The 27,713-nt window shown below is 39.4% G+C and overlaps 1 protein-coding gene across 1 annotated transcript; it reads left to right on the top strand.

Annotated features, from left to right (window-relative positions):
- Positions 1–635: 635 nt before the first annotated feature.
- On the top strand, positions 636–27,231 carry ddc (dopa decarboxylase). Its single transcript, XM_074654257.1, has 14 exons — positions 636–738; positions 8,670–8,877; positions 10,373–10,486; positions 10,582–10,701; positions 13,085–13,219; positions 14,393–14,536; positions 15,147–15,213; positions 15,639–15,733; positions 17,197–17,264; positions 21,718–21,794; positions 22,579–22,598; positions 22,706–22,804; positions 24,943–25,044; positions 25,701–27,231. Exons 2-14 carry the CDS (start codon positions 8,677–8,679, stop codon positions 25,896–25,898), a joined length of 1,440 nt encoding a protein of 479 aa, XP_074510358.1. The 5' UTR covers positions 636–738; positions 8,670–8,676; the 3' UTR covers positions 25,899–27,231.
- The last annotated feature ends 482 nt before the right edge of the window (positions 27,232–27,713 follow it).

Consider the following 27,713-nt stretch of genomic DNA (forward strand, 5'->3'; position numbering starts at 1 on the left):
TAGAGAATGTTAAGAAAATTTTAAAAATTAGCCAAAGCGATTGAGAAAAACTGTAATCAGGGTCCGGTCCAATATACATTTCCAAAAATAATTCCCACAGAAAAATACAACAGGATCTAAAAGCTTGATCAGCCCTCCGCAAGACAAATCTTCACATTTACTTTTATTTTATTTAATATGTCCTTGATTTTTATATTTGGAAAACTGAAATTTACAAAAACAAATCATTTTGGCCAAGCCCCAAATTAACTGAAGAATAACCTGGCTTATTTATTAGACATTTTAGTTATGGTGTGTTATTGAGCCAGACTTCATTAAGCCAATAAAGCAATATTGTATTTAATATAGCCTATTATATTGGTGGTTCTAATAGTGAGTTCTTATGACTAGCAAAATACAGTATACAATACTTACCATAACTGTCATCTTTTTTGCTAATAATATGGTTCTCTTTGATTATTATTCTTCTATTTCACCCCTGGTGTAGCCAGATTATTTTAATTCTATCTGTGTACACGTACTGTTAGATTTGCACACCTTTATGTGAGCCTCGTTCCCATTGGCTGTCCTCGTGGGGGTTGGTGAGGTGGGGGTGGTTAGTGGCCAGATAAAAAGAGCAAATGTTCCCCTTACACACACAAACACACTCACCACGTACCTGCCTGTCTGTCTGTCCGTCTGTTTGTGGACGCTGAAGAAGAGGAGGAGACCCACCATCTGAAGCTCTCACTTGAAAATGTAAGTATGCACACACACATACATGCAAACATGTCTAATCCTATTTGAGATAAGGCTGAGGATAAGGGCTCTGCTTCTCAACCATGGAAAGAGACGTGCAGGGTAAAACTTGTTGAATGAATGACATACAGTATATAGAACAAGGGGCAATGCCCACTTGTTGTCGTGCCATTTGAAAAATATATCAGTGTTTTGTATTGTTTAAAGCTTTTTGCTTCATTCTAATTGATTTGTTGTGGTAGGAGTGCAACAGGTTTATTCATCAATGCATGGCATGTTCCTGGTTTGCAGTTAACAAATAGGCTCAGATCTAATCCTGAATCAATCCCTTATTCATTGAATTGTAGGTCGGTGTGATCAAGGACATCTTGATATCGGGTTTATGAAACTGTCCTTTGGCACATTGTGTTTTGAGATAATGAGTTAATACTGTAATAGACTTGTTTTAGATGTGGGAATGCTTTTTGCTGACAAGCTTTTCTGTTCATGTCAGTCCATAATAAAATGAAAGGAAACTATAAGCTATGATCAGACTGGCTTAATGTGCTGGTAAGAGGGTCATACATACATTTATATTGCGTGAGCTTATACAAACTGTGTCAGGGAGCATGGCTTAGGCTGTGTGTCTGTGTCTGTGTGTGTGTGTGTCTGTGTGTGTGTGTGTGTGTGTGTGTGTGTGTGTGCGTGTGTGCGTGCGTGCGTGCGTGTGCTGCTGCTACTGTTCTGTAAATTAAAACATTATATTACTTCTTTTCTAAAATGGGAATAACTGATCAAGATTGTTAATATGTAACCAACCATTGTAAATGTGTCCTCAGAGTGGAATGGGATTATATGAGGCACTAAACTGTTCTGAAAATAGCAACTCTTTCTACTATGTGTTTTGTTCTTATGTTGAACTCGTTGACAGTGTATGGCTTTCATGGGATTCAAACAACAAGTGGTTTTCCACACACATATTGATATTGAAATTGACTGTAACTTTCAAAAGCATTAATTCCTAATCATCCCCTATCATTCCCAATTACTGTAATATCCACTTCTGCCAATACATCCCCTAAATGCTACACGCCGATCCTTTACGTTAAAAAAACAAACACATTTAGCTTTTCTAAAATCATACCAAGAGTGTAATCTCATAGTGTGCCCTTCTTAAATGTTCACATAATGCATGATACATATGCCATTAAAGTAAAATAAATTTGGTATATACTAGAAAACAAGGGAAGGATGACAACGGGCGGCTCCGCTTCCCAGCTGACTCATATCATGTAATTTCCCGCTGTGATGAAGAAATGATTTGTGAATGAGTGCTGATGTGAAAGTGTGTGCAAAGATTTCTAAATGTCATATCAATGGGAAAATATGTTTTAACAATTCAAGAGTGTCTATATACAGATTTGTATGCAATACAATGTCATAGACGTGTATCAGTTTCCACAGACACTGTTTCAACTTCCCTATATATTTTAAATTAGCTGCAAACGAATGAATTAATTCAGATTGTCAGAATACACGTTTCAGTGTACTTTATTTCCATGACATCAGTTCATCCATACATGATCAAGCACACAGTATACCACATCATAAAGCTGGTTAATTAAACAATGATCAACTCATTCCTATCAGTGAGATCAAAGGTTCCCTTTTTTTTTTTTTTTAACTTAAATTTTATTGCAGTTTCAGCAACTCATACAATCATAATAACATTCTATACCACTGTATTTTCATTTTTATAGCTGTCTCATAGTTTTTAAAAAAAAAAAATCGTACAGCTTAAAACAAGGGGGAGAGAGAAAACACACAAAAAAAAAAAAAAACAGAAAAAAAAAAACAAGACTTAATATTAAAATGTAATTTCAATTGGATTCAGAGAGAAAGGGAGGACACAGACCTAGACAATCCAAATAATTAAAATAAAACAAAGTAAAATGAATAAATAAATAAATTTAAATAATAATAAATGTGGTAAGGGGTGTGTGTTGTATGGGTGTGTGCTGTATGGATGCGTGCACGTGCCCAGAGAGGTGACCTGGGTCAGGAAGACAAAGACACAAGCATGATCCAGGATATATGAGAACACTCAGATCACCGATCACTGCACTAGTACAATCATGGCAGGGCTCCACCTTTTAACAAATGTGTCTTTTTGGAGTCTTATGGAATAGGTTATTTGTTCCATGTGGTAGATTTCCCATACCTTCTCAATCCATAAATTGTATGTTGGGGGCTCAGGTTTTAGCCACTTAATTGTAATGCATTTAACTGCTGCTGTAAGCAATATTTGTAAGAGATATTTTTTGGCTCTTCCATCAATGCCTTCTGGTATTGCTCCCAGCAGTGCCATTTTTGGATCTTTGGTGAAATTTTGGTCGAAATACATCTTCGAGTGCCCGAAATACCTCTTCCCAAAATGTTTTTAATTTGGGGCATGTCCAAAATATGTGAATATGATTGCCAATATGTGTACCACAATTTCTCCAACATTTATTCGAGTGTGTAGGGCCCATTTTGGCCACTATTTCTGGTGTACGAAAAAATCTAGAAATCACTTTCCATTTGAATTCCCTCCAGCTATTAGAGTTGGTCACTAGATGTGCTTCGGTGCATATTTCTTCCCATATGTCCTGTGGTATGTCTGTATTCATTTCAATTTCCCATCGCCCTTTTATTTGAAGCGTATTGTTCAAATTCATGCCTAAAAATATTTGGTAAAAACGGCCTATAATTTTCTTATCCCCATTTCCTGTTTGTAATTTCATTAGGAACTCTTCAATTGGAGTGGGCTCCAGAACTTTATCCCATTGCTTATGTTTCGTTAGGAAGTCCCTTAATTGTAGATATCGGAAAAAATCTGTGTTGGGAAGTTTAAATTCCTCCCTCAACTGCTGGAATGACTTAAGTCTGCCATCCTTCAGGAGTTGGTGTAGGTTAGCGAGTCCATGTTCTGACCATTTTCTAAATCCTGTATCTAAACTGGAGGGAACAAAATCCTTTATGAATCCAATATTGGTTAATGCTGAAATTGCTTTGGGCAATCCAAATGCTAGTTTGATTTTTCTCCAAATTGTTAGTGTGACTTTAGTCCATTCGCCCATTTGAATTTCTCGTAAGGCTACATCTAAGAAAGGCAAGATCTGTAGGGGCCTCGCACAAAGGCTTTTTTCTATGTTAAGCCAGCGTGTATGTGTACAATCCCGGGTCCATATTGTCAAAGGTTTTAACTGCGCAGCCCAGAAGTAATATCTTAGATTTGGAAGTTTGAGCCCTCCCTTTAGTTTAGATAGCTGCAATGTTTTTAGTCTGATTCTTGGCCGTTTTCCTTGCCATATCAATTTTGAAATTAACCTGTCCAATTTATCAAATGTGGGCTTAGGAATATCAATAGGCAACATCTGAAATGGATAGAGAAGCTTAGGCAGCACATTCATGCGTACACTCTCAATTCGGCCTAACAAAGATAGGGGGAGCGTTGCCCATCGGTCCAAATCCTTACCAACATTATGAATCAAACTTTTGAAATTTGCATCGAATAAATTTCTTAATGATGGGGGTATTTGGATGCCGAGATATTTGATGCCATCCTTAGGCCATCTGAAACCACTCTGGAGTTTCACAGTTTGTGAAATTCCACCACTTATATCCATAGCCATTGTTTTATCCACATTAACTTTATAACCCGAAAAGTACCCATATACAGAGATGAGATCCTTTAAGTGTGGGATTGTTGTTGCAGGTTCCGCTAGATATAAAAGCACATCATCTGCATACAGTGATAATTTATGCTGTTCTCCATTTATTGTTAGTCCTTTTATGTTATCGTTGTCCCTGATAAGCTGTGCCAAAGGTTCAATACTAATATCAAACAGAAGGGGCGAAAGAGGGCAACCCTGTCTGCAGCCGCGCTCCAGGACAAATCGGTCTGATAAAAACCCATTCACTTTAACAGTAGCCTGCGGATTGGAATATAATGTTTGTATCCACTTAACGAAATTGAGGCCAAATTGGAATCGTCTCAATGTTTGAAATAAGTATTGCCAGGACACTCGATCGAATGCCTTCTGGGCGTCGAGGGATAATATCATTGCTTCGTCTTCTTTTACTTTTGGATGTGTCATTAGATTTAGTAACCTTCTAATATTGTCCCCATAATATCTTCCGGTAATGAACCCGGTTTGATCCGGATGAATAATTTTCGTGATCATTTTATTGACACGTTTTGAAAGAATAGCAGTTAATATCCGCAGGTCTGTGTTGAGTAGCGATATGGGCCTATATGATTGGCATTTGGTCGAGTCTTTGCCCTCTTTATGTATTACTACTATTGTTGCGTCCCTCCAAGAGGGGGCCATAGTACCAGATTGTAACGCATGGTGATAAGCTTTTAACAGTAAAGGTGACACTTCCTCTTTAAACATTTTATAAAATTCATTTATGTACCCGTCTGGCCCAGGGCTTTTATTATTTTTCAATGTAGAGATTACCTGCTGTATTTCCCATTCATTGATTGGTTCATCTAGCTCTTTTGCCATAGGCTCAGATAACTCTCTTAATTTAATGTCCCTTAAAAATTGCGCCAATTCTTTGTCGGATTTATAAAATTCGGCAAAGGACTGTGAAATTTCATCCGGTTTCGTGAGTGTTGTATTATTAGACACTAACTTCTGTACTATATTGGATGATTGCTGTTTTTTTAGTCTTAATGCCAATAATCTACTTGCTCTGTTACCGTTTTCGTAATATTTTTGATTTGTAAACCTTAAATTGCCCTCGATCTTTTCTGTAATTAGGGTGTTTAGATCTCTACGTGCTTGTTTAAGAGTATTAAGTATGCTGGGGGATGACGATCCTTTATGCTGTTGTTCAAGCTGCCTTATTTTGTCTTCTAATTCGCGTCGTGTTGCTTCCCTTCTCTTTTTTTTAGCACTTGCAAACGAGATAATACGACCTCTAATATATGCTTTGGCACAGTCCCATAAAATAAGAGGTGATATTTCAGGTGAAGCATTTGTATCTAGATAAGTACTTAATTCAATTTTGACAAATGGGATGAATTCCTTGTCGTTTAGGAGTGATGCATTTAATCTCCATTGTTTGGCTGATGGTGTGTGACCTATGTCCCAGGACACCACAAGAGGAGAGTGATCAGATATTGTAATCGGTAAGATCTTTATGTCCTCTATCCTGTGTAACTCTGCTGTGGGGGTAAAAAAATAATCGATTCTGGAATAGGATGAATGTCTATGTGAGAAGAAGGTAAAATCCCTCCCCTTAGGAAATTTGCTTCTCCAAACATCTGCTAGACCTAACTCTGTTGATAAGTGTTTAAGCCTTTTACTCATTTGAGAAGTGGGGGATTTTGAAGGAGGTTGTCTATCCGTAAGTTGAGATACAACGCAGTTGAAATCCCCACCCAACAGCAGAATCCCAGAGCTGTGCTGCAGTATAGTGTTAAAGGTTGTATTAGGCTCATCCTCATTTGGGGCATATATGTTCATGAGAGAAACTTGTATTCCATCAATAGAGCCATTTATCAGAATAAGTCTACCCTCAGAGTCTTTGTGAATTTTAGTTGGTGTGAAATTAATCTGTCTATGTATCAGAATAGAGACTCCTCTTCTTCTGCCTGAGTGGTTTGATGAGTAAAACACCTTGTCTGCCCAAGATTGTTTTAGCTTTTCATGCTCCAAGTCTGATAGATGGGTCTCCTGCAAAAACGCTATCTGGCAATTGGCTCTCCTCAGCTGATTAAGGATTTTCTTCCACTTTATGGGATTATTGAGACCTCTGACATTATAGCTTATAACCTTAAGTGATCCCATGACTTGGGGTTAGGAGAATTAGGTAATTAGGTAAATTTTGCACTGGCATAAAGTGATGGATCGAGAAGGCTGGTACAGCACAGAAGGCTATAAGTGGCACGTAGTATAAAGCATCTATGTGCATGATTGTGTGAATGTAGGTGAGTGGGTGTAAGAAGATAAGTATTTGTAATAGGTAGGGGTGGGGAGGATGGGGGAAGGGGGGTATTTAAACCAAAAAAAGAACAGAATATACAAAAGTAAAATACATAAATAAATAGAAGTGTAGACAGGGTTGAAACATTAACATGAGACATTTGTATTGGAATAGAGGAAAAAATCTATTTCCTTGTTGCTTTAAATCTCACAGTGAGATCCCTGGGGAACATTGGGATCAACTCAAACTGAACTGAACATAAAGTTAGATAAACCGTGAACTCGGTCAACACAGTGTCCAACACACCTTTGGGACAAGGTCCCAGGCTGCAGGTCAGGACGGCAGCTATGCGAACAATCCTAGAGAGTGCTCGCCTTTGCTTGGGTGGAAAACCAAACAGAACTAAAAGAACTAAAGCTATTATTCTCGGTTCAGGCTCCTGCAGAACCCCGAGATAAAATTAGAAAAGATTACGACATTTCAATGTGAGTGTCACAATTGTCAAAGTAATTCTATGTATAAAACTTATTGTGAAACTTAGGAATTTATCAAAACCAAAGGAAATGAGATAAAAAATGAGTGAAAGTTTCCTGAGAGCTTATGCTCATTCATTACAGCCTGTATGCACACAAGTATTTAGATCACATATCCTTCTACTATACACATCCATACACAAGCACACACCCTCACACCCACACACACCCCTACCCACATCCACACCCACACCCACCCTCACATCCACACACCCAAACATCCACACACTCGCAGGGGATATTTATGTTTTGTTTAACCTATGCTAATATCCTAATGATAGACACAGCCTCTCAGGTAATGAGCAATTAAGTAAATAATAACAAAAACAAAATAAAACACTCAAATAGTCCATCTGGATAAACATTTAGGAAGCTGTCCCAGGCAACAGTTATTTAGAATTGTTTATATGTCACTTCCCATGTGAAATAAGGATACCTTCAGTTAGTCTTCCATCTCAGATCTGGGGATGACTTCTTTCTTTACATAGTCCATGGCTTTGGCAGCATCCAGGAACTCCTTCTCTTCATTGTTGTGGGAAATGCGGAATCTGGCCGGGAAGAGTATTCCATAGCGAACTCCTGATCTCCCGCGGAGCATCTTCCTGACGTCCGTGAACGCGGACCTGGCTTTGGCCACGGCGGCCGTGTAGTCGGGGAATATGGCAATCGGGCTGCCGTTGTAGCGGAGCTGACCACCGCGGTCCCGGGCCCTCCTCAGGATGTTTTCGGCATCTCCCTCGTTCTGTAGTTTTGCGATGATGGCGCGTGGCTTGTCTCCCGGTCTCCTCTGTGTTAGCCCGCGATGTGTGCGCTCCACCCGCACCTCTTTATCCATCTGTAGCACCTCTTTGAGAAGTTTAGAAACCTCCGCAGGCGAGCTTGATCCAGGTTCTTCAGCTACTCCGATGATCCGAATGTTACCTCTTCTCATCCTCCCCTCCATATCTTCACATTTTACTTTTAATTCTTCCACTTGCTTATTGAGGTCTCCGACATATGTTTGAACCGAAACTACCTCGTCCGACCACGTGCATAGTCCTGCCTCCATCTCTGTTACGTTAGCTTTAACATGCTCGAGATCTGAGCGGGGCACCGCGGTGTTGTTGGCTATTTCAGTTTTCAATGCTCTCATTTCCGTCTGTAGCGAGTCAAAAAACTCCGCCAGAGTACTCTTCAGCTGTTCTCTTATCACAGCGGTTATGTCTTTTTTAAAATTAAATGTCGTTTAAATACGAAATTAGTCAGGATTCTGCAGGAGCTCTGAAAAGTACGTCTTACTTCATTTGCGGCTGACCACGCCCCCAAAGGTTCCCTTTTTTACTTTACTGTTGTGGCATTCTATTTTAATCTGAAAAAGAAATCATCAGAAAGTAACATCCAAGCAAATTAAAATATCAACAACGTGCTTGAGAAATGAATTGTTTCTCCGCTGTATTCCAGTGGTATCATGGACGCAGCAGAGTTTCGTCGCAGAGGGAAGGAGATGGTGGACTATGTGGCCGACTACCTGGAGAACATCGAACAGCGACCCGTCTACCCAGATGTGGAGCCGGGGTATCTTCGCTCCTTGATCCCCACAGAGGCCCCACTGGAGCCGGAGAATTATGATGATATTATCAAAGATGTGGAAAGGGTCATAATGCCAGGGGTGAGTTTATACTTCTGTTGATTTTGTTGATGCACAGATTCTCTTGTGCTCTTCTACAGGGGTATTTAGATTAGTCTTTTAGCTCATGGAGGACAGCTTTTCTTTTGAGGAATCATGTCAATAGATATTGAGAATTTGATCAAGTAATCTGATTACAACAAGTCGCTTCAGGGTCATCCTTTACATATGAAAAAATAGTGACATCAGTATTAGGGCATACCAATAATAAAGCAGATGTTTTCTCAAGTCCCATGATGCAAGCAGCAATTATACCCAGCAACATTTTAATGCATTTCCTCGTAGATGAAATAAAAGAGAATCATCACGACACAGTGATACATTTAGGATTGTTAAGTTGAAAGTTTTTTTTTAATTATTATTATCATAGTAATATGAAATTATGTTTTACTTTGCCTTTTGTCAGGACAATCATACTGCAAACCAATTCTTCTGGGAGTAATTTCTCCCAATACTGCATAACGTATATTTAATATACTCCTCTCTTGTCCATCAAAACAATTGGAGGAACTACTGGAAAGGAAGACAAATGTTAATGGTAACATGGATCGATCAATGATCAACAGAGGTGCTTTAAAAGTCCGTACACAGTGCTGTAAAACCATGTGCCGAGAGTTCAACGATTGTATTGTGTCTACAGGTTTCAATCGCAACCAAAAAACAACAGCAGTTTATTTCACTTATGAATTTATTTGTGGTTATAGAAAACACCTTCTCTCTGGCGGTAAACCACCTCTGCTGAGAGTGAGGAGCATTGCCTCCAATTACTAATATATGACACTCGGAGAGCGCAGGCGTCCGCCAAGCTGCCCGAGTACGATTGCCCCCCCTCTCTGTTCAGCTTGCGCCATCATCCACGTGTAATTTAGTTTATGTTGAGATCAGCTGTAGGTAGTGGAGCATCGTAAAACACTTCATTCAAACTGGACAGAAAAAAAATAAAACTCACCTAAACCGTCGTTGTTACTCTTTCCAACAATCACCGAGCATGCTTTGGTCGAAATCGTCTGTATTTTCACCGAGTTTAAAGTCCCATCCCTCCACCCCCTGCTCTCTCTATGTCCTTCTGTCTGCAGGCAGAAGGAAAGAGGCTGGGTGACGCGTCATGAACGCGTCATCAGTTACACTGAGCATGTCTTAAAGCCTGTGGTGTTAATGCACAGGCTGAGCGGAGTTATTAAAAGAAATTCCCGAAGCCGGATCATGATCCGGATCGCCACCAAAATCTAATGGATTGTTCATTGTGCCACACCCCACCGCTCCAAAAAATTCATTCAAATCCATGGCGGACTTTTTGAGTAATCCTCCAAACGGACAAACCAACAAACCAACCATCAATACAACGCCGATGAAAACATAATCTCCTTCCTAGGCCTTCGGCCTTGGCGGAGGTAACAATAATTTTGGCAGCAACTTGAACTAAGGTTGGTCTTCTTTTCAAATGAATTAAGCATTTGCATGTTTTGTCTTTTTCCAGGTCACCCACTGGCACAGCCCATACTTCTTTGCCTACTTTCCAGCTGCTAGCTCTTACCCTGCCATGTTGGCCGACATGTTGTGTGCTGCCATTGGCTGCATTGGATTCTCCTGGGTAACCAACACTTTGCTGTGTCTCTGTATCTGACTCTGTAATTTTGACGTGTACTTTTTGAGATTTTTGTTTGTATTGTGGCTGTGTGTTTCCAGGCTGCCAGCCCAGCCTGCACAGAGCTGGAGACAGTGATGCTAGACTGGCTGGGGAAGATGCTGAATCTGCCTGAGCATTTTATAGCCGGGACTCATGGCCACGGAGGAGGTGTCATCCAGGTAAGTCTTTTGCGTGGTTTTATGCCTCCCTGTCCTCAGGCAGTCCGAGTAGTCGAACCGACTTCCGCTTTGTGGTTTGAAACATGTGTAAAGCAAAGTCAAAGGCTCACTTTTTATTGGCTTACAGGAACCATGACTCACATCTGAGTTCCCCTGAAACCAAAATGCATCTGCCATTTGCGTACAATTGATTTGCCGTCTTTTTCTCTCCCTGGTTCACACCGGCTGAAAATTGGCAGGAAATTGCCTTTTAATATGTCATTCACAGGCAGACAGAGACGACGGTGCTGAGATTGTTTCGTGTGGCAAAAGGCTGAGCGTTTATTTAGTCTTCCATTGACAGAATCGCAGCAGCAGAGGATGCAATCTATATATGTGTGTGTGCGTGTTCGTGGGATGGTGGAGCATGAGAGTGCACTCTGATGACAGATCATTTCATGCCTCTTCTATTGTGACCACCTGAGTGTGAGGGTGTGTTTATGTGCATGTGTGTGCACTCATCTGGCTCATTGTGTTTCTGTTTCTGTCTTGCCACTCTCCTTTTTAAGTGCAGCTTACCGGCTCACTATGGCAACGATCGGGGCTCTTCTCGCTGCAGCGGGGCTAATGAGTGTTGTGACAGCACATTGCCAGCCTATTATTATGAACCTTATAACAACAAAAAGGGATGGTTTCAAAAACGACCCTTCTGGTGACCTTTCCCTTTTTACCCATGTGTGAGTCATTAGACTTAGGTGGCAGAAAAAGACAGTTTGCATGTGATTAAAATAAACTACAAATGATAAAATATTCCAGAGTCTAATTGACTAAAACATCAGAGACAAAAATAATAGTTTATAGTCTTTTAGTCTTTTAATGCATGCATCATCTTTAGCAGTGGATCATCACTCCTTATCTTTAAGAGCAGTTGTTCTTTTCAGCTTGTAAAGGCTACCAGGTTAAGAGGCTGTGTGTGTTTATGATTACACCTCAAGGTACTGCTTTGTGCACTTTGTACAGTAAGCAGGGGGAGAACAGGATGTACACTTGGATACAAATATTCTTATTTTGTCAGTTTCAAACTGCTCTTTTATTTGCTTCAGTTCCTTTGAGTTAGTGACACATTGATGACGTGGGGTTTGATGGATAGGTTGATTGATGAATCCATTCCGTGGGTCCCTAACCTCTTAGAAATGAATGTTACTCTGCCTCTGCGTTGGTTTATCGACACAAATGACATATTACCCTGCTTGTCTGATGAGTGATTTGTGCTTACTGATTGAATGATTTGAACATTTCATTGACTTTCTGGTGGTAATATCCCCAGACACCTCAGAAGTCACGCTTCACTTCATTATGTTGCCTCAAACAATTCTCACTGTATCAGGCTGGCTGGGTGAAGACACAGTTTCTAATAAATACTGTCAGAGGGAATATCCAACAGCTTTGTGTGTTTGTGTGTGCGTTGGCCAAAGGTTTGGGTGTAATTGTATGCATCAGTAGGAATTGAAGAAGATTAATCATACACACATCACGTAGGTGCTGTCAAAACAGCGTCAATAAAGAAAAAGGTAACACCTGCACACCACTCCATGCCACACAAACTGTGTTTCAATCCTACTTCGTCAGGTCACAATGTTTGAAAAGTGAAAACCGCACCCATATTTATGTGTATGTATGGGTATATATATTTATTTATACATCATGCACACCAATAGGCAATCATCACATCATCAAACATATAATAAAATGTTATAAATACATTAGGTGTGTTTTTTTTTTCTTATTGTAATTTGATCTAGATCTTTGATTCAGAAGAATGGCTTTTGTATTACTGTTTTTTCTATGTACTTTATTGAGTTGTTAATTGTTTGAGGGTGTTTTATCACCCTGGGTTTTTTGGATGAACCACACCTACCATCATATAGCTTGTTTGCTCATTGCAACTAGGATTGAAACGTAGTCATTAAAAAGAAATTGTGGCCTGGAGTAGTGTGCAGGCGTAACCTTTATCCTTAATTGTCACATCCCGGTGTGTAAAGGCCTTAAAGCTGGAAAACCACAACAGCTTTTCTGTAAAATCAACCTAAACTTTCCACAAGAATTAGTTTCAGAATAAATTTTATGCAAGAATAGACCATGCAGTTACTGAATCATGGTTCATTTTTGATTCACGTCTAGATTAAGTTGTTCACGAGATCATTTTGAACTGCAGCAGCCCTTAGCTGAAACAGTACTGTTCCCCGTTGCAACAGCCCACTGTAACAAATCAGGTCTGCTTGCTCCCTGAAATACTCCATGTATTTGATTTTTGCTTTTGTAAATACAGGTGAGATTTACAGGTGTTTGAATCCACAACAGTGGAGATGCACTGCTTTACACATTCCCTCAAATTCTCCCACAGGGCACAGCCAGTGAAGCAACCCTGGTGTCCATGCTCGCTGCCCGCTGTAAAGCTATCCGACGGGTTCAGGCCTCCAACCCCGAAAAATCAGAGGCTGAAATCCAGGGCAAACTGGTGGCGTACACCTCTGAGCAAGTAAGCACAAAAATATATTTCACATCTTATTATTTACACAAATGGTTTTATTCTTTACCTAGGCAAGGTTTATATAAAGTTCACTTTAAAGTCTATGCAAATACGTTGACCTCTGTTAACGGTCTCACTCAACAACAAGTTGTCCATGTGAGCTCACATCGTTAAAGGTTACCTCAGTAACAATGAAAGAGTTTTTCAGTGATTTACTGAGACAGAGGGTCAGTCAGGCAGTAGCTCGCTCTGATCAGGTTTAATACCAGGCTGACACTGTGATTGGGTTATAGGGAGTCGCCTGAGGGCCACACAGACCTTTAAAGGGAGAGCAGTTGTGTTTCTGCTGAAGAGCACCGTTCTAATATCCGGGTGCACATGTCTAAAGTATGTACGCATTTGTTTTTGTATAGTTGTCTATTGTAAGTGATCAGGAATATATCATTGAAGCTCTGAGATTATGTATGGTGTAGGTTTATCTCAAAATTCAACAACCACATATAGGAGGACTCTATATTATCAAGATATAATATCTATATAATATTGTACTAGTTTTTTTCCAGCATCACTGCAGTCATTTTCATCAAAGTGTGGCTTTTGCTGTAATTGGAATGTTTTTTTTTTACTTTGAATACTTACATTTTATGGTTTAAGGTTTTATAAGATTTGACATTAACACTATCCCATCCTAACTAACAAATTCTAACAAATAATTTCACCTTATAAAATCATTCAATATCCATGAATATGAATATAAGCTGTTAAAGGAGCAACATGTAGTACTGACAGCTAGCGTTTTAAAATGGGTACTGCAGTCCAGATTCAAAACATTGGAGCCATAGCCCGTCCACTCCTCCGGTGTGACTGATAGCAATTAGCGTGCGTTGATCCAGTTCGTTTGCTCGCTTCCGTGGCTGCAGAAGGTCGTGTTTGTGTGCCAATTTGTTTCATATGCAGGATGTGGAAATGGGCAGTGGACGGGATCACACCGATCCAAAACAAAAAGTCGTTCCGTACCGGAACAAATCATATCGAGGTTTATGATTTATTACCGTAAATACATTACACATTGGTCCTTTGAGGTTTATCTTCTTAACAAAAGTGGGAGGAAATTCAACCCTGTGATCAAACAACTCACTTACATTGCCTTCTCACAAATGTTGCATATCTGTCTTTTGAAAGGCTCATTCCTCAGTGGAGCGTGCTTCTCTGATTGGAGGAGTGATGATAAAGAAGGTTCCCACAGACAACACCTACGCGGTCAGAGGGGGCATGTTTAAGAAGATGCTGGAGGAGGACAAAGCAGCTGGACTCATCCCCTTCTATGTAAGACAGCATCCGTCCATCCAACTATCACAGAGCTAACGCACAAGAGACAGACACAAACAGCAGCTCCGTCTCCAACATTACATATTGTTCATTCTTCCATGAAGTTACACACGTCTGTCATTGGATTGCTTTTGCTACACATGTAAATCTTACGACTACCTACACAACTGCTCGCTGAGTTGACAGCTACAATGACGCAATGTGTCACACCCTGAGGCTTCTGCTGAAGGATAATATTGTTTGTGTTGAACCTAATGTATGTCAATCTGGTTAAGGACAATAGTCCTGGTCTCAGCTGGACCCACAGATCACTATCAGTGAACAATATTGAGGAGGCTGCACTGGTCCAGCAGCTCTGAATCACCTGTGTGTATGGAAAGTGATATCCAGAGCTACGTTTGACTAAATATATATATATATATATATATATGCTTGTATGAAATAATATATTACAGCTGCAGTGACTGTGAATTTGTATTTTATTTTTATTTTCTTATACAAACTTATTAAGATCTAACCTGTCATTGTTGTGACCGTGAAAATAGAAAATGGCACAGATAAGAAAGCACTTCAGGGTGTTAATGATTCATATGTTTGTGTCTTTCAGTTATGTGCGACCCTTGGCACCACACCATCATGTGCTTTTGATCACATCACCGAGCTGGGGCCCATATGTGAGTCAACTGTTGCAAAATGAAAAAGGTTGCTCCGGCCGGTGGGCGGTGTTTAGTTTTTGCCTCGACTCTTTTTCAACACAAAATTTCTCATTTAACAGCTTGACAGTACACTAAAATATGTTTCTGAAAACATTTGAGGTGAAAAATAGGCATTACAGTAACAGAATATTGATTCATATTTGATCAGCGCTGCCTACTTTGACAGTTTCAGTATCTGTCTCATGTGCTACTGTCAGGATATAGTGAGAAAATATGCCAAAAAGTTATTTTTATTAAAGTTACCGACTGTAGCTTTAATGTGTTATGAATCTATGTGTTTGTAGAAATGCATGCATCATAGTGTTATGCAGGTTATTAATTCTTGATTGACGTGAAATTAATTATTTTACAGATGTTACCTCTCTGTTTCTTGTCTGTTCCAGGTAATGAGGAAAACATGTGGATGCACATCGATGCAGCATATGCAGGGAGTGCATTCATCTGTCCTGAATTCAGGCCTTTGTTGAATGGCATTGAGGTGCGTGAAAAAATGCAAGCATTCATGTTCATTCAGTGCATGAAAACAACAAAGTTCTGACACGGTTGGATTTTAACCTTGATCATCCCAATACGTGTAGGACGGATTTGATATGGTTTAAGTGTGGTCAAAAACTTGAAGTGTGCATCCATCCGCATAGATACATGTTGCTGCTGAATGACAAGACAACCTATTTCTGTTCAATTGGTTGTGAAATATCTCTCATAGCATCTATGGAAGGAAACACCTTACTGCATACTGATTATATCCAGCTGCTTTGAAAATGGCATAACGTTAATGTCAAGGAGGAAGCATGCACGAGTGAGTAATAGGCCGAACAATCGGCATTAGCAGGAGCATCAATCTGCCTTTTTGAGGCTGCCGAGGCAGCTGTTGCTCCTCGAGCTGTGCAGAGATGCAGAGATAAGGACAAAGTAATTTCCTGAGGCAGCGTTAGACCTTTATATCTCTCTGTGTATTGGACACACAAGTTCAAACAATGTTGGTGCGAAGACGGAGACGAAGACGGAGAAAACAGGCTTGACTCTAAAAGGACCAACTGTTGTTTCATCTAAAATTAACTATTGGATATGTACAGCAACACATTTTTCTCTCATAATCTTGCAATTTTACAATTTCTAGTATTTTTTAATGCAGTGGGAATTTGATATTCAGGATTTTTTATATAATTTGATATTCTTTTAGTTATATTTAGTAGAATCCATGTACTGTAGTTATAGTATATAACTTTGAAGCATTATGACGTCAATGAAAATGATTGGACGAGGACATGAAGAAGGAACCCGGTCTTTTAGGATGAGAGTGCAGCCCTGCTGGAGGGTTGGTTGCTAGGATATGAGTGATGGGCGAGCAGGCAACCAGCTCCCTTTGAATCAGTCAGCATGGCAACTGTCAGCCAGGAGTCTGTCTCACATTGTCTCTCTACGCTGTGTTATTGCATGTGTGGAGGTAGAGAAAAGGATATTACAAAAGATAGCAAACAAACAGATGAGAACAGATTAGGAAAGGTTTGTCTCTCTTTGAATAAATCCTGCCAGGAAAGGGTTACTTTCCGTGCACTCTGCAAGCTGTTGACTGGATGTTCCTCTTTTGCATTTCAAATAAATTCTGCCTGCTTTAGTCCAGATAATGCTCTTGGTGAAAAGGTTGTCTCTGCGTCAGTAATGGTAAATAAAGATGTATTATGGTGTGTGTTTTGGCCAACCCACATTTTCCAAGTTGTACTAATGTATCATGCAAAATGTTAAAATTACTAATTATTACAATTCATTTTCTTCCCCTGTGCAACTTCTTAGATCTTGCTTGAAATATGTAGCAGTATACGCAGACATCACTGACACTGAAATTTAATGAAATCATGAATGTTTTGTGTTCTGTTCATCCCAGAGAGACATCAAACTATGTGGCTTCATTACTGGTTTTTTTCTTGTTTCTTTTTAAAGTTTGCAGACTCTTTCAACTTCAACCCTCACAAATGGCTTTTAATCAACTTTGACTGTTCTACAATGTGGTAAGTTATGCATGTCAATATACAGCGCAGTTGCACGGAAGTTTGTGAAATAGTCCCAAAATATGATGTATTGACTTCAGTACATAGACACGAATTTCACATTTTTTTCGTGATGGTCAGCACAAAATCAATTTGTATATAATCCACGTAATTGTAAACTGGGAAGTATAAAGAGCAGCGGGAGCAAAATTAGAATTTTTCTTTTTATACTAAAAGTATATTTTGCTGATAATACGGTTTACTCATGTAGCATTTTCAGTACAGTTACACCTGTAATAGAGTATTTTTGATATTGTGGTATTACAACTTTTAATTAAGTAAAAGATGAGAACACTTCTTCCACCACTAGGAAAACACAATCTTTGAATTACTTCTTATTTATCAAATCACAAGAAGGCATAATACATTCCCAATTTTGCCAGTTAACTGAACACATGTATAAGCAACACTGATACGGTGTGACATTTTTGGTCCCTTCTTTGGTCATGGACACCGTAACAGCAGCTGTTGAAAAATGAGAGTGTCTGTCATCCATGTTCAGATTGGAACCAGCAACTTTCTGTTCACAAGTTCCATACTGCCATGCTTGAAGATTACATATTAATGAATGATGCATGGAGGAGCCACAAAGACATGTTTAACAAAAGGAGAGTTTTTTTTTTTTTTTAACATCTAGCACCTTCTGTATTTTATAATTTTTCAGAATATTTACCAATTTACCTCAGACTGACTCATGGTTCCCTAAAGTAACAATGAGGAGTCCATTTTAAACTGATATCCATCTACACCTCAATCATTTGCACAGTAAAAATAGAACTACGCCTCCCATCTGCCCCGTCTGTCAGCAGCAAACAAAACGAGACATGCTCTGCACAAGATGGAAACAGAGGTGTTTCAAACCTCGTCATGTGGTGAAGGGAAGAGGTCTTTAAATCCCTTTTCCATCACCTCTGGCTCAGTCTGTGACTACTGACATACCTGTTGCCTATTGAGATAGCTTCCTGTTTCAGTTGTCTGGCACATGCATAACTATTACTGTGAGTTATTTTATCCAAACATACATTTGGATACAAGTCACAGTTTATGGTTACAATTTATCAACAGTTTTTGTTCAACATACTAAGGACAACTTTTTATAGAGATTTAATGTAGTATTGAGATACACTACAGAATATGCTATATGGTGTAGTTTAGTACAACATAATAACAATATGGTGTATTGTAGTATATATTATTAATATTGTAATATATGAAATGCAAAACACATGTGGGTCACTAAATTAGTTCTAAAAATATTTTATTTTATAATTTGAAAAAAGATTTTTTTAAGTAAACCTCAAGGAGAGCAATTGAGGGGGGATCCCACTCCCAGGATGGACAGACGTCCTGTGTCTGTGAGCTTGCCTGTTTCACTACAGGCAGATTCCCGTCACACGCTACGGTGGTCAGGGATATAAAATCAATGAATCAATACATATGCCTAAAAACACTCTTGATTTCTTCAAGTGGGGATTCCTAGTTAAGAGACTTATTGGAGCAGCCTGTTAAATAAGGAATTGCAATAGTCTAGCCTAGAAGTAAAAAATGCATGGACTTATTTTTCTGCATCGTTTTGAAACAGGATGTTCCTGATTTTTTGCAAAGTTACGTAGGTGAAAAAAGGCAGTCCTTGAAGTTTTTTTTATGTGGGAGTTAAAGGACATATCCTGATCAAAGATAACTCTTGATTCTTTATAGTGGTGCTGGAAGCCAGGGCGATGCCATCTAGAGTAACTATATCATTTGATAATTTGTTTCGCAGGTGCTCAGGGCCAAGAACAATAACTTCAGTTTTATCAGAGTTTAGCACGCAGGTCATCCAGGGTGTTATGTCCTTAAGGCATGCTTGGAGTTAAGCTAACTTGTTGGTTTTGTCTGAATTGTTTGATATATATAATTGGGTATCATCTGCATAACAATGAAAGTGTATGTCTTTTCTAATGATATTGCCTAAAGGAAGCATTTATAAGGTGAATGGAATTGGTCCAAGCACAGAACCTTGTGTAAGGCTGTGGATAGATAAATAGATAGATAGATTGATAGATAGATAGATAGATAAATAGATAGATAGATAGATAAATAGATAGATAGATAAATAGATAGATAGATAGATAGATAGATAGATAGATAGATAGATAGATAGATAGATAGATAGATAGATAGACACACTAGAAGTGTGTGGTGTTGTCTCTATCTGCAAAGACCCTGCCCTCTGCCTGCATTTTCTCTTTTCATCTTATTTTGCTATGTTCACTCCGTAGCGCACTTGACCATCGCTGCTCTCTCCCTCCCTTGCGCGCTGGTTGAGCCGTGGAGGAGATGGCCAGCTTTGAATGCCTTGTGTTCACAAACAGGAACCGACAACAGTTACATATTATACCTCTTGCGAGGGGGGCAATTTTTTTCATAAAATAAAATGTGTTAATCAGAGCACTCATAAGAACGTAACGCTATATATATTTTGTGATTCTCCGTCAAATCAGCAGGGGGAGGCGTGTAGAAACGGCTTTCATTGCGGCTTGCAGTGCTCCAAATATTCTGCTTCAATCCATATTTGTTGGCGTTTAGCCTTTCAAAAACAACATTTCACTGCGGCCCAAAAACTGTTTCCACTCCCATTAACCGTGCACAAATGGAGGCACGCACTAACGTATTGTTCAGCTTCACATTCATAAAAAAATTAAGATTCATCTATATGAGGATATGTGGAATTTTATTTTTAGCCTATTTTGATACAATTCAAATTGTGCTTATTTTCGTTATGACCGGTGTGTGTGTCTCCTCATATCTCTAGCTGTCTCGGGCAGGAAAATCAAAAGGATGCAAGCTTGGAATGCATATGCTTATCATTTATCAGAATCCGATTTTATATAATGTATATCCTTAAGGCCTATATCATTTTTAATAGATTATCAGAGTGTTTTCTTATCAAATTAGCTTGTGGTTCACGGAAAAAAATAATCAGACAGACGGCGAACTCGCTGCAGATGAAGAGCCGGCCTCGGAACTCTGTGGCACTGGTTCCGCGCACATTTTCGTGTCCCCAGCTGTGTCGCTCTCGGAGCGAATTAAAGAGCAATTTCAATGTTTGCTTTTTGCTCAGCAAACTTTCCGTTGCTGCCAGTACACAGGTGAGACCCAGCGCTTCAGCTGGCTGCTTGCGCGGTTTGATCCCTGGAGCTCAACAGTAAATTCAAATTGGATCTAATCTGTGTAACGCCAGCAATAGACAGTTTGCTCAGCAAACTTTTAAAGTTTGCTTTTTGCTCATTAAACTTTCAATGTTTGCTTTTTGCTCATTAAACTTTCAATGTTTGCTTTTTGCTCAGCAAATTTTCCGTTGCTGCCATTACACAGATTAGACTATTCATTCTCAAAGACTGGGTTGGGACCCACAGGTGGGTTGCAGGAGATTTTATTAGGGTTGCCAAATAAATTTGCAGAATTTCTTCCAATATCTTTTATTTAACATTTATACACAAATACGTACATACATGCACAAATTCGCTACTCTCAGGATTTATAGATAAAGCCTATTGTGAATTGGGTTGCGATGGTTTGTCATTTTTAAAAAGTGGGTCCCCAGAAAAACAGTTTGGGTTAGACTCAGCGTTTCGGCCAGCTACCAGCCCGCTGTGAACCCCAGCGCTCGACAGGAAGTTTGCTGATATCACAGCTGGGTCAAACTTGTGTAAGCGCAGCAATTGATTGTTCGCTTTTTGCTCAGCAAACTTTCTGTTGCTGCTGTTACACGGTTTAGATCCAGTGCTGCCGCTGGCCACCAGCCCACTGAGACTCCCGGCGCTATGTTTTGCGCTGGCTGACCGGAGTTGCTACACAACCAATAACCGAAGGTTCGTCTCCCGGAGGTGCCGACCACTCTCTTCCCGGCGAAGTAGTCTCCTGGTGGCAGGGAAGACGTAACGAAAATATGAGTAGTTTTCTCGTTTCTTACACTTTGGATTTAATCCAATAAAACAAACTATCAAAACGTAGGCTACACGGACCAGAGTTCTGTGAAATCTGCACTTGACTGCTCTTCTTTAACGACCGGATGTGTGTCTCAGTAAACTGAAATTGAATTACAAGAATTGAATTTGAATTGTGAGAACTGAATATGTTTTCATTTTACATTAAATTTCAATTCAGATTCAGTATTTAATGCAATTATTCAGGTTAAACAATACAAATCAAAATTATGTGATTCAAATTCAGTTTTTTTTTACACACATTTATGCTTGTACATGATCATCAAAACACCATTTTCATAGAAGGAGTTCTGAATTTTTTTGCATTATTAAACGGTCCAGTAATATTGGTGTAAGGATTTTGTAAGGATCAACTATCGCTGCATTTTGTTGTCTCAGTACTTGTACTGAGCGATACAATGAGAATAAAGTTGAATTGTCAACAGGGTGAAGAAGAGAGAGGACATCATTGGAGCCTTCAAGATGGAACCACTCTACCTGAAACACGAAAACCAGGAGTCAGGTATAGAGTCATTTCACTTAAAGTATTTGAATCAATGATCACAGATCAGGTCGGATGAACCTGGGGTCTACTGCATAATATAATGACAACAATGAACAGTTGTGACGTGGTTTACTGTTCATGTTGTGAGGAAGTCAATCGAAATTAAAATGAAACAGACTTAACTTTTAAAAAAATACCATAATATGATTCAGTGTCTATGTGTATATGTGTCTAATGTGTGTGCTGGTGCACATGCTCCTAGTCTGCAGATGGGCTCAGAGCTGCACTATAATTTGTCTGCCAGACAAGTAGACAGAGAGAAAGACAAGCAGCTACCTCCCACCACACTGAGGCACCTTACAAAAGCCTTTCGCTCACACAATCTGGACTCTTCAATCTAATTAGTGGTTATTAGCACCAGCTAACACGGGCCTCCATTCTGCAGAGATGGGCTATCTGTAGCCAGTGATCAGTGTGGACTGACAGTGCTGTGATCAGTGAGATGAGGTTTAGGGGGGTGGGTGCAATGACGTCAACACCTGGACACTGGACCTGGAAAGCAATCCCAAATACAACAGCTTTACAATAGATCATTTTCTGAAGCTAATAATGTTTAATGTCAGAGCTTTGTTGATTCAACTTTATCGGTGCAAGTCGTTGTTCTCTCGTAGTCAGTTGTTTTACAATCAGGAGAAATTGGTTTTTTTTATGATATTTTATTAGAACAATGTTATTAACAATGTATTAGTGTGTGATGTGACATGTTTTATTAACTCCTCAACCATTTTTTTTCTTTCAACAGGGCTGGTCACAGATTATAGGGTAAAATAAATCATTATTAATACAGTTTCTACAATTTGCAAGAAATCAAATAATCCTGCATCAAACAGAGGCTAAAGCTATAACCACTCTCCTCCTCTGTCCGGCAGCATTGGCAGATTCCACTTGGAAGAAGATTCCGCTCACTAAAGATGTGGTTCGTCTTCCGTATGTATGGTATTCAAGGCCTGCAGGCTCATATACGCAAGGTAGGAGACCAACTGAATGATCCACCATGTATCTTTGCCCTTAAATTCCTGGTTAAAATTCTAATCGTTTCTCTCTGATAGAGTTCAGTAAATTCAGTTTATAGGTAGTGTTGATTCATGACCTTTACGATAGTATTTATTTATTTCTCTAACTAGTGCTTAATGGTAATGAATGGTGTTTTTATAGCGGTATAGTGTTTCATTTTGTGCTAAAAGTCTGATGTCTGTCCAGAGAAGAGTGAGGTGTTGGTTTTACGTTTACAGTTTTGGGAGAATTACTCAACAAAATGTGTGTTAGCTGTTAACCGTTGAAAAACCAGACGTTTGCTATTAGTAATATCAATGTGATAATCCTGTAGTGTTATTAACTTAATCCAAATACTGACTTTGTTAGAAATTACTAAAAGATTATCACAGATCTGACGGTGGTGGGCAGTCTGGCTTCCACTTTTCTTCCTCTCTGAGTCTCATTGCTACTCAATCTTTCCTGGAAAAAAACAAAAAAACACTTCTGACGATTACATACGCCTGGTCTTTATGGTAAATGCCATCCCCTTCCTCCCTCCCACCGCCTCACCCCACCTAATCCTCCTTACCAGTAAAGTCCCTCCACAGCCCTCATCTCTGCCTCCATCAGCATATCCTGTCAGTCATATGTGTCTGGTCTCCATCTTCTTTTTATAGCAACATTTTACTACATTTCTCCTCCAATGCCCATCCTCCACCCATGCCCACCCATTTCTTTCTCCGTGCTTCACCCCTAGCGTGCCTGTCTCTCCCTCTCATAATCTTCTTCCTCCCTCCAGTCTGCTCTGTCAATCAAATAAGCCTGTTTTGTGTTTACTCTCCATTTTAAATGATCCCTGCAGCCATAACCAACAAGACACTACTCTACTGTACATCCGTCTTCTAGATTAGATGGAACAGTTTGAGCTACATCTTGTAGAGTCAGACTACAATATGTTCAAACGGAAATACAGCATGTGTGATGTACTGACTGTGAGTTTCCTCTTTTCCAGGAAAGCAAATTTAAATTCTACTTTACCTATTTTCTTTATAAACCCTGATGAATTAATTATCCTCCCATGAGAAAAAAGAAGTTGTAAAATGAAGCATTTTAATGACAAATGCATGTAGAATACCGAGCATTCAGTAATTAGCCAAACAGACGATGAGGTCATTACAGTATATTGGCTTGTAAACACCTCTGAGTGATGGTGAATTACTGGCTGGGAATGAGGAAACAAGGTGGTGGTCAACCAAGTGGTCATTTAGGCCAGTGTTCGGCTTCATTAGAGAGGCAGGAAAAGTTCAAGTTGGTCCATATAATTGTGATCAGATGCAGTGATGCCCGTTCACAGTTTCACTATGCATTCTATCTCTCGCTGGGCTCTTTCATCATAAGTGGATAAATGAGATTGTAGTAGTTTGATTGTCGTTTGAAATTTACTTAAAAGGAGTGCATGACATGACATTTCCTGGACGCAGATTTTGAGTCAGACTATTTCATGGTTGCTTCATCCTGATTTTGAACTTGTTTGAACTGAGCCTCCTAGGCAGTGCTTCCTACCAGGATGTGAACTATACCTCAACATGCCCTTTTCATCAAAAGCGTTCGTTAATCGATAGTTACAGATGGTTACATTTAGTTCATGGTAAGGGGGATACACTCTAGAAAGGTACGGACAGAAGCAGTGGGAAAAGTCCTCTGATCTCTACGGCTGAAGGCACTGTGCCATGTAGTGATACAACACTGACATCTGGTGGAAACCATAGAAATTACAGCCTTTAGTAGAGTTGCTTGCAATTGTTTTCTTGCAGAGGTCATATGTAAAGGCCAGGCAGCAGTTTGAAATTTACTTTTTTTCCCACAGCAAATGCTCTGTTACACGGCATATAACCTACTATACTTATTAATCGTGTTAATAACCCCTTTCATTTGCTCATTAAATTCACTATGCAGTTTCTTTAACCTGAGTGAACATGAGACATCCTCAGATCTCTGCAGACTATTTAAAACACATTAAGAGCAGTGCAAGTGTACTTTCATCGACATGCACAGTATATCATACACAGTACATTTTACAAACAGTGCATGAGTCATATAACACGTTATAATGCATGTCTTCTCTTAACAGCAAGTGGACCTGGCCAAAGAGTTTGAGAGTCTGGTACGAGCAGACAAGAGATTCGAGATCTGTGCGGAGGTCATCATGGGACTGGTCTGCTTCAGGCTCAAGGTAACAACATCCGACATGATAGAGCTACGATATCTTGATAAATCCAGTGTTGTCCTTTACGGAATTTAATTTCCTTGAAAAACCCATTTCATACCAACAGATAGATCACAGTAGAGATGCACACACAGATCTGAGACAGGAGGTTCACCTGAAGTAAATTGTAAAAAATTCTTTCCTCCTCTGTTTGTTATATTGTTGTTTTCATTGACAGAGAAAAGCTGAGGTATATAAGTTATATTAATAATGTTGAATATGGTGTATAAGAAGGTGACATACACATAATGTCTATATTGTACTGGTCCAGTCTTTCTTACACACATTACCTACCCTTGAAATGTCTAAATAGCCAAAGCCTGTTTTTGCATGTGATGTGATATATAAGAAAAATAAAGTGAATCATCTCCCCTTATTTCAATCGATATAAATGCAGTTGTCTTAAAAGCCATGGTATGATCATGACATAATAATCTGCTCATTGCTGAACACTGGTAACATTGCAATTTTTAGTGTATACAGAGCTCCCAGTTAGCAAACACTATAAAAGGCAACATGACTAATAGTTTAACGTAAGTGTCTACTAGGCAAGGCAAAATCCTGGCTGTTGTAAAAAATCAAAACAACGTAAGCTTAATTTATTCCTTGCCCCCTCCTCTCAGGGCTCCAATGAGTTGAACCAGCTCTTGCTGAAAAGGATCACCAAGCGCAGAGAGATCCACCTGGTACCCTCCCAGCTCTCCGGCCGCTTTGTCCTGCGCTTTGCCATCTGCGCACGCACTACTGACTCATGTCACATCCAAAAATCATGGCAGCACATCACGCAGCTGGCCTTTGAGCTTTTGCAGGAGCATCATTGACCAAGAAGGCTGGAAAGGGGCTGTCCACTCTGATGCCGAAATTAGGACCAAAGTTAGGACAAAAATTCAGAGTTTCATGTTGCAGATGTAAAATGTCATAAAGGGAATGAACAATGATTTCACAGCTCGCTTAGCAGTCAGGTACCTTACTGTCTGCAGCCATGTTATCTAGTCTAGTAAGCAGTGGTCATTATTTTGCAAATAAATGTATGTGAAAATAACTTATTACACAACGTATCTACAAAAACTCAAATGTGTATAAAAGGAAAGAATGCATGTTCCAAATATTAAATTTTTGTATCTCCAACTTCTCCCTGACTTTGCTTTTACCTCTCACTGTTGTAATGATGATGTTATTGCCCTCTTCATAATGCAGTTGTCCCACTGCGGACCTGTCTTTACTGCCTATGCCGCTTTTGTGTCTTCTATGAAAAAATATGGTTGGTTTGGGAATTTTTTGAGTGTTGCAATGACTTTATTGCACATCGTGTGTGAATCAATTTATGAGTCTGTGTGTGTCTGCAATTTTGTGTGAGTGGGTGCTCATACAGAAACAGCTTTTTTATGTCTGTGTTTAGTGATATGCTGTAAATTAAGAATTGGAAATGAAAGTGTTGTAATAGTGCGACAACGGTTACTTTATCACATTACTACTGTTGTTTGGCTATATATTTCATGGAGGGCTTCATAGAGCCTGTGAAGTTAAAGAATACGTTTTATAAGTGCATCAATTTGTTCATGACCTTATTTGCAGAAGTAGTTGAGTTTAATATATAATGACAGGCAAGGGTCTATCTTTTTTTTCTTCTTTTTTTTATGCACAAAAGGCCGGTATTTCTTAAAACTGTAGCACAAGACAATCCATCTTTCACTGGAAGTCAAATGGATGAAAATGAAATGGTGCTACTTGGGTACACAGGACCACTATTTGTTTCTCTACTAAGCATATTCTCAATCATTACAGTTATACAGGCAATTTGATGCACGCACGCACACACTAGTCTCTCATCATATACTGTATGTTTAACTTTAAGCTTTGAAATTTAAGACAGATTCACATGATTAACAAATGTATTTCAAACAACACTAGGCTCCTGCCTGTTGTCAACATCCACAACATATTTTGTCACTATGTTTTCTGGGTTGCTGATCCCTCACATTTGTCTGCCAGGAGACATGTAAATCTTTGGTATGACATCACCAAACCTTGCTGTTAATTCATAAATTGTGTCAAAGCATTGCTGCTGTTGCTGATCAAGGTGTTTTCTCTCTGGCTTGGCTGTGTGCCACATGCAATGGTATGGGCTTCTGTTAATAAAGTCTACTGTCGTCTGCATGGTGTTTGACTTTCTCTTTAGATCCTCAATATACGATATATTACAAAATATCGGGGTCATGACGAAGAAAAGTTGAAAAGGGTTGCTGTGGTCTGAAAAAGTTTTGGAAACCATTGGGCGACAGTGTACTACTATATGAAATAGCTCTGTCTGGATCCAACTGCTGTAACCTCTCAGCACAACAATGGCAAAAACTATTGGATGCAATCAGTGGTTATGATTCTCACTATATTACTGAAAGAGTAGTGAAAATGCAGCCTGATACATTCCTGCTGTCCTTCTATTGCAGTGTGCTCAATTAAAGATGACAGGCATCGACCATGCACGCACGCACGCACGCACGCATGCACGCACGCACGCACGCACACACACACACAAGCAAACAACCAATAGCTGTGCCGCTCAGCCTTCTCTGAGCATCCTAATCCCTGAGGACAAAGGCCAGTGTTCTATAAATACAGATGAGGATTCAGTATTA

The sequence above is a fragment of the Sebastes fasciatus genome, chromosome 12, assembly GCF_043250625.1.
Source record: "Sebastes fasciatus isolate fSebFas1 chromosome 12, fSebFas1.pri, whole genome shotgun sequence".
Taxonomy (NCBI): domain Eukaryota; kingdom Metazoa; phylum Chordata; class Actinopteri; order Perciformes; family Sebastidae; genus Sebastes; species Sebastes fasciatus.

Coding starts and splice junctions, on each gene's coding strand:
- ddc (XM_074654257.1), top strand. CDS start 8,677: ATGGACGCAGCAGAGTTTCGTCGCAGAGGGAAGGAGATGGTGGACTAT. Junction 15,214..15,638: donor CACCGAGCTGGGGCCCATAT/GTGAGTCAACTG, acceptor TGTCTGTTCCAG/GTAATGAGGAAAACATGTGG. Junction 15,734..17,196: donor CTTTGTTGAATGGCATTGAG/GTGCGTGAAAAA, acceptor TTCTTTTTAAAG/TTTGCAGACTCTTTCAACTT.